The sequence below is a fragment of the Plasmodium gallinaceum genome, assembly GCF_900005855.1.
Source record: "Plasmodium gallinaceum strain 8A genome assembly, contig: PGAL8A_v1_130, whole genome shotgun sequence".
NCBI classification, from domain to species: domain Eukaryota; phylum Apicomplexa; class Aconoidasida; order Haemosporida; family Plasmodiidae; genus Plasmodium; species Plasmodium gallinaceum.
Genome location: NW_021628289.1, coordinates 465527 through 473678, shown reverse-complemented (window position 1 = coordinate 473678; position 8152 = coordinate 465527). Strand labels below are relative to the sequence as shown.

Genomic DNA, 8152 nt, shown 5'->3' with positions numbered 1-8152 from the left:
TTTAAAAAAAAAAAAAAAAAAAAAAAAAAAAAAAAGGAAATAGTTTTAAAAATTACATCATCGTTATAATTTTAAAATACATTTTTTTAATAAATAAATTATTGTATCCAATTATTTTTATATAGTTTTATTTTTTTTTTAGTATATTTTTTTTAATAATGTATTACTTTTAATATGTTTTCATGCACATTTTAAAAGTATATATATTGCATTTATGTATGCTTATGAACAAACTGTTTTTACAAAATATAAAAATTTGAAGTTATAATTTAAAATAATAAAATTTTGACAGTTATTTTAATGAAATAAAAAATACACATATATAATTATATAAATTTTTAAAATATATATTTTATAAAATATTATATTTTAAAAGGTTTCATTTTTTATGTTTTTCAATTAAAAATATATATTTTATAAATATAATTTTATTATCAAAATAAGTTTTTTGTAAATACATTTTGAATATAATATTTTTATGTTGATAAATTTATTTTCAAAATGATATTTTTTCTGCATAATATATTTTTTAATGAATAATAATTTGGAATTATTCTTTATTTTTTCATCAATAATTTCATATCATTTTTTTATATCGATGTAATTTTTTTTTTTGAGAAAAAATGGAAAATGCATTATATTTTTATTAATACAACTTTATTATTAAAGATATTTTTATCAACTTAATGGCATATTTAATATATTATTATGATAAATATATATATATATATATATATATATATCCCTTATTGTAAATTTTTAAGTAATGCAATAATACAAATAAACATATAAAATTTCATAAGTTATTTGTATATATATATTTTCGCTTTTTTTTTTTTTTTTAACAATTTTTTTTAAATTTGTTACATGTTTCTTTATATTTCTTACATACCTCATTTATTTTACATATTCATCATTGAATAGAAATGTTTAAATATTATAAATGTGCATTTTTATGTTTATGAAAAAGTATTATTTTAGAAAATTTTTCTTGTGCCTTTTTTGAAATGGAAAATAATATTCTTTTTAAAATATATAATATTAAATATTCCTTATCATATTAAACAAAATAAGTATAAAATTATTTACTGAATTTTTACTTTTTTTCCATTATTTCCTTAATGAAATACAGTAATTTATCATAAATTATATTCTTATTTTTTATTGAGAAGTGAGGCACATTTCTTGTTTATATACATATAAACATAGTTAAGTCTTGTAAATATATTTTTTATAATTAATTAAATATATATATATATATATATATATATTGAAAAAAAACTAACAATTTAATTTTATTATAATAAAAGTAAAACATCCTTTATATTATTTCAATAAAAATCAAGTAAAAAGAAAAAAATTAATTAAATGTAGAAAATTTTAGAGAAAACAAAATGACTCTAATAATTGTACACATAGCTCAAATAATTTTTTAGGCTTTGAATTATTTATTTATTTATTCATAAATTTTTATGTGTTTTTTTAATAATTTAAAAAATAAAATTATAAAAATATATAGTATATCTTTTAGCTAATATGTGAGAAAATTATGAACTTTAATATTTATTGAAATTTTGAAAATAATATAAAAATGTATTTTATATTATAAACAATAAAATTAATGAAAAGTTTTTATTTCCTTTTTTTATATTCTTATTTTTCAAAGTTTAAAAATATTCACAATCTATAAAAAAAGTAAAAATTGAATAATAATAATTGCATGATAATATAATTTTTTTGAATACATTATGTTATTTAAAAAAAAAAAAAAAAAATAAAATATATGAAAAATTTTTGAGCAAATAAAAAAAAAAAAAAAAAGTAATAATTAAACATTAATAATTAAATATAATTTAGTATATTTTTAATGAAATAATTTTGTAAAATTATTAAGTAATTTATTTGTCTTAAAACAATAATTAAAGTATAAAAAAAAACTATTGAATGTGTATATATATATTAAACAGTAAATCATTAGTAAATATAAAAAAATATATATTGAATTAACTTTTTTTATCATTAAAAAAAGAATAAAGTAATGATTGTGCATCTTAATAAAAGGAAAAAAGAAAAATAAAACTTAAAAGCTTTACATAAATAAATATATTAAGAATTTTTCAGGTAAAATAAATATAACTAAAAACTAATAAAAATAATATTATTAAAATATGTAAGACAATAAAAATATGTAAAACATCCTCAAAAAAAAATTTTATATATACAAGAGTAATATTAAAAATAATATATATTTGTTTAATGTAGATATTGACTTTTTAAAACAATAAAAATTTATTAAAACTTGTGTAATGGAATTTTTTTTTTTTTTCTTTTTTTTCATCAGATAACATTAGAAACGTAAAAAAAAAAAAAAAATTATAAATGGATTATATATATAAATATAATTACTTTTTTAATTATTAAAAATATCAAATAAAAATAATTTATTTAAATTATGTTCAAAAATGTTAAACTTTTTCATTTCGTCAATATTTTTAATATGGGATGTGTCTATTAATTCATGAAATTTATCAAAAGTTAGTTCTTTTGTTTTTACAAAATCATCATTGTTATCCTTTTCAGAAAGTATAGATTCATGAAGTTCATTTATATTTTTTACAATATTATTATTATTTTTAGAAATATAATTTTTGGAATTATTTTGATCAAATTTTTCCAATTCTTTTTTATTAATTTCTACTTTTTCATTATTTATTTCATTTTCCTTTATAGATGGCTTGTGCTCATTAATTATCTTTAATAATTTATTTCTTTTTTTATTAGGATTTTTAGAGTAATTTTTTTTTAAATTTTTAATGTTATTTCTTACATGTTCTCTTATATTATCTACTTTATTTTTATCATTACTAATACTGTATTTTTCGTTTTTTTTTTTGTTTCTACCTATATTCACTAATTCGTTTCTGTTTGTACTTTTATTCATTGTCTCATCATGAGTGTTTATCAAATTTTCATTTGAATAATGTTTCTGATTATTCTCCAATTCCATATCATTTTCATTGTTAGAAGGGCTTCCATTCATTACTTTTGAATGTTTTCCTTCATTTAATATTTTATGATAACCTTTTATGTCTTCCTTTTTACTTACTTCATCAAAATTATCGCTGATATCATTTATATGATCATTATTATTTGTTATTTCTTTATTTTCATTTATCTCATTTCCATATGTATTATTGTATCCATTAGTATGTGTTTGATTATTTTCTTTAGTTTGTGTACTTTGTTTAATATGATTATTCATGTTTGTATCATTATTATTATTATTATTATTATTATTATTATTATTATTATTATTATTATTATTATTATTATTATTATTATTATTATTATTATTGTTGTTGTTGTTATTATTATTACTATTATTATTATTATTGTTGTTGTTGTTATTATTATTATTGTTGTTGTTGTTATTATTATTATTATTATTACTATTATTATTATTATTATTTGTTTGATCGTTTTGAGTATTATTACTAAAATAGTGAATATCATTTGAATAATTTTTTGAATTATTAGGATCAATAATATTTTTTATTTCCTCTCCTGATAAGGTTTCTTTATCCAGTAATGCAAAGGCTAAATTATCTAATTCCTTTCTATGTTTTCTTAATATTTCTTCCGATAAACTTTTACCTTTTTCTACTAAATTTTTTACTTCTGTTTCTATGGTAGAAATAGTTTGAGCTGATAATCTATTGGAAGAGTATCCATCACCCATTCTTTTTTTATAATTTAAAGGTCCTAATTTATCAGACATTCCCCATTCTGTAACCATTTTGTAGGCAATTTCAGTAGCTCTAGAAATATCACTAGAAGCACCACTGCTTGTTTCTGATTTTCCAAAAACAATTTCTTCTGCAGTTCTTCCTCCCATGCAAACTGCTAGTTTTGCTTCCATTTGACTTTTAAAATAATTATGTCTGTCATCAACTGGTATTTGTTCTACATATCCAAGAGCATTTCCTCTTGAAATAATAGTTGCTTTATGAATAGGATCTGTTTTGGGATGGAGGAAATATGCAACAATAGCATGACCAGCTTCATGATAAGCGGTAATTCTTCTTTGATGTTCAGATTGTCTTAATGATTTTCTTTCTGGACCCATAGAAACTTTATCTCTAGCTTCAAATAATTCATTAATTGTAACTAAACTCTTTTTATTTCTTGTTGCTAATATGGTAGCTTCATTTACTACATTTTCTAAATCAGCCCCTGAAAATCCAGGAGTTAATCTAGCTATTTTTATAATATCTTCTTCTTTTAAATCACTTTTTATTTTTTTAATATATATTTCGAGAATTCTTTTTCTACCATTTATATCTGGTAAAGGAACATAAACTATTCTATCAAATCTACCAGGTCTAAGTAAAGCACTATCAAGAGTATCTATTCTATTAGTTGCACCTATTACCATGATATGTACACTATTACTAAATCCGTCCATTTCCACTAATAGTTGGTTTAAAGTTTGATCGTGTTCCCTTTGACCACCACCATTTATAGAACCAGAGCTTCTTTTTCCTCCAATAGCATCAATTTCATCAATAAAAACAATAGAAGGTGCAACTGACCTTGCATGTGCAAATAATTGTCTAATTCTTTTAGCACCTTGTCCTACATATATCTCTATAAATTCGGGTCCTGAAGTATAAATATATGGAACATTAGCTTCTGTTGCTACTGCTCTAGCTAACATAGTTTTTCCTGAACCTGGTGGACCAACTAACAAAACTCCTTTAGGCATTCTTGCTCCCATTTGATGATATTTTTCTCTATTTTTAATGAAATCAACTACCTCTAACAATTCTAACTTAGATTCATCTATCCCTGCTATTTCATCAAATCTTATAGGTTTAAAATGAGGAGATACATTTTTTTTTGATTGATCTTTCATAGCTACTTTTGTATCATTTTTTTTATTTTTCTCATTTCCATAATCTTTTAGTGATGTAGATGAGTTGTTTGTTCTATAATTTGAATTGTTATAGTGATCTGTATAAAATAACTTATAAGTTATAATAGTCATAAAAAAAGGCCATATTGCAAAACCAAAACATATTCCTAAAAAAAATATTATAAAATAATTCCACTTTTTATTTCTCTTTTTATTAAAAAGTTTTTCATGATATTTCAATTTTTTCTCATAATTGTATTTATTCACTCTTCCGTTATTAATATATTCATCTTCGTCATTTTGTAATAAAACAGAATCTTCTCTTTCGTAATATCTCTTAGATCCTGTTGATAAAAAACTTTCATTTTCATATTTGGAACTCATAATTTTACTTATGATATTGTTAAAATAAACATATGGATTTTTTATTTCTACCAAAAAATATATTAAATTTCTATATATAATAGAAAAATACTTAATTTTATATGTAAATTTAATTATTCCTATTAAAAGGAATTTACATATATATATATAAATGAACAATTATACAAATAAATATAATAAACAAAATTTTAAAAATTTCCTTTATTTTTTTGCATTTATATTTCTACAATTTCATTTACTACAATGTAACAATTTCATATATTAAAAAATGATATTAAAATATTTATAAATGATGAAAATTTTAATTTTTCTCATAAAAATTAAAACATAAATTCATATTTATGTTTAAAAAATATGAAGAGATTTTATTTTTAAAACGATTTTTTCGTATAAAATTATAATTTCATTCCAATTTTTTACATAAATCTAAGATTCATATTTTTTCATAATATTTCATATGAAACTATTCTTATATATTCATAAAAATACATCTAAAAAGTTATTTGTTAATTTTAATTTTTTTTTTTTTTTTTTTTTTTTTATTATAATCACAATTGAAATACTGAATATTTAAATACTTTTTTTTATTTAATTGTTTAACTTTTAATTTTTATTTCCTAATTAATGTAAATAAAAAAAAAAAAAAAAAAAAAGTAAAATACATCAATGTAAAAGGAAAAATAATGCTACAATATTATTTTTCTTTTTTTTCTTTTTTTTTTTTTTTTTTTTTTTTTTTTGTTGTATCTAATATATATTATCCAATTGTTTTTCTATTTTGTTTCGTATCCATAGAATATAAAACTATAGGCCCAAACATCGTTTTTTTTTTTTTTTAATTTTTTTTTTTTAATTTTTTTTTTTTTTTTTTTTTTTTTTAAATAAAATATACTAGAAAATACAATTACATTTTATTTTCATCTTTTTTATCAAAACCCTAAATATACAATAAATTAATAAAATATATTGTTTTTCTTTTATATGTATATTTTATTTCCTTTCCTTTTGATAATTTTTTGTTTATTTTATTGCATTTTCTCAAGTTTTATAATTTTTGAAATACTTTTTATTATTTATTAATCATTTTAATAATTTATTTTATTTATTTTTTTAAATATTTTTTATGTTATACATTTTTAATTTATTATACATGGGTAATTTATTTTGATGTATTAAATAAAATTACAATTGATGTTTTATTACATACATATTTTTTCTTTGTTTTATTATATATTTACATTTTTCCATTTTAAAGTCATTTTTTTGTAGTATAACTTTTTTAAATCACAATAATTTTAATAAACTTACTAAATCACAATAACATTTTTTTTTTATCTGAATTATATTTTTAATATAATTTTTATTTTTTTGATATATTTTACAAAATACATTCTCCTTTCAACTTATTCTTTATATAATCCCATTATCTTTATTGTTGATAAAATGTCTATTTTCAAGGTTCATTTAAAAAAATTAAATTGTAATATAAAAAATAGGTTTTTCTCCTCGTTAAATAAATTAAATAATGTTAAAGATTTCCATGATGAAATAATAAAGTGTATAGAAAAAGTGAAAGAAGTAAATCCATTAGTTCACTGCATAACTAATAGGGTTACAACTGAAAAAATGGCAAATAGCTTACTAGCATTTGGTTCATCTCCTGCTATGATTGATAATCCTAAAGAAGTCGAAGAATTTGCTAAAGTATCATCTTGCACTTATTTTAATTTAGGTTTGCATACAAGTCAAATAGATAACATAAATGTATTAGAAAAATTAAGAAAAGAAATAATGAAAGATGATTTAATTTTAATAATAGATCCAATAGCTGTAGGAGCAACGAAATATAGAACAAATATTATTAAAGAGATAATTTTAAAATGCAAACCAAATGTTATTAAAGGTAATGTAGCTGAAATTTTTTATTTAGATAAAGAAGAATTTGTTGGAAAGGGTGTTGATAGCAATAATAGCTCACTTAATGAGGCAGATATAATTAGAAGTGCAAGAAATGTAGCTTTAAAATATAATTGTACTGTTGTTGTTACATCAAAATGTGATTATATTGTAAGCAAGTGTTCTCATAATATAGCTAAAATTAACTGTGACTTAAAAATTTTGACAAAAATTACAGGCTCAGGTTGTTCAGTTGGTGCATTGTGTGCTGCAGCAACTTCTGTAAATTCTCAAAATTCATTCATAGCTTGCACATCTGCTACTCTTATTTATAAATTAGCCGCCTTTAAAGCATATAAGAAAGAAACTTATCCTGGATCTTTAAGTCATAAAATTATTGATTATATATATTACTATTCAAATAATCCTCAATTTTTAAATTTTCAAGTGTTAGATTTTTACAAAATCATTTAAATCAAATTTTAGAGAAACTTTTTTTTTTTTTTTATTAATATGAAAAACTAAACTAAATTTTATAAATATTAATTTTATAATATAAATATTCCTAATTTTTTTTTTTTTTTTTGTTAATCACTAAGCATAAAGATAGTTTAATATATTACAAAGAATTAAAAAATAAAAAAATATTTGTTACATATATAAGTATTAATGAAAAATTGGAAACACCTAAAATAATTAAGATAAAAATATATATATATATATATAAATAAATAATATATTCTTACTATAAAAATACATTTAGTATATATAAATAGGAGTCATGACATAGCTTATTTTTTTATCACATTATTTTATACAAAGTTAAAAAAAAAAAGTCATAGAAGATATCTTTATTGTTTTAATATTCTCTTATAATTATGAGTCTTAAACTATGAAAATCTTCATTGTTAAATTAAAAAAGCAAATCAAAAAAAAAAAAAAAAAAAAAAAATATTA

At 18.5% G+C, this 8152-nt stretch overlaps 2 protein-coding genes across 2 annotated transcripts; one reads left to right on the top strand and one right to left on the bottom strand.

Annotated features, from left to right (window-relative positions):
- Positions 1-2410: 2410 nt before the first annotated feature.
- FTSH1 (ATP-dependent zinc metalloprotease FTSH 1, putative) lies at positions 2411-5299 on the bottom strand (the record flags this gene model as incomplete). The annotated part of the gene is made up of 1 exon (XM_028673379.1): positions 2411-5299. One exon carries the CDS (start codon positions 5297-5299, stop codon positions 2411-2413), a length of 2889 nt encoding a protein of 962 aa, XP_028529837.1.
- A 1443-nt stretch (positions 5300-6742) lies between these two features.
- Positions 6743-7669, top strand: PGAL8A_00461300 (hydroxyethylthiazole kinase, putative; the record flags this gene model as incomplete). Its single annotated transcript, XM_028673378.1, has 1 exon — positions 6743-7669. One exon carries the CDS (start codon positions 6743-6745, stop codon positions 7667-7669), a length of 927 nt encoding a protein of 308 aa, XP_028529836.1.
- Between the last annotated feature and the right edge of the window lie 483 nt (positions 7670-8152).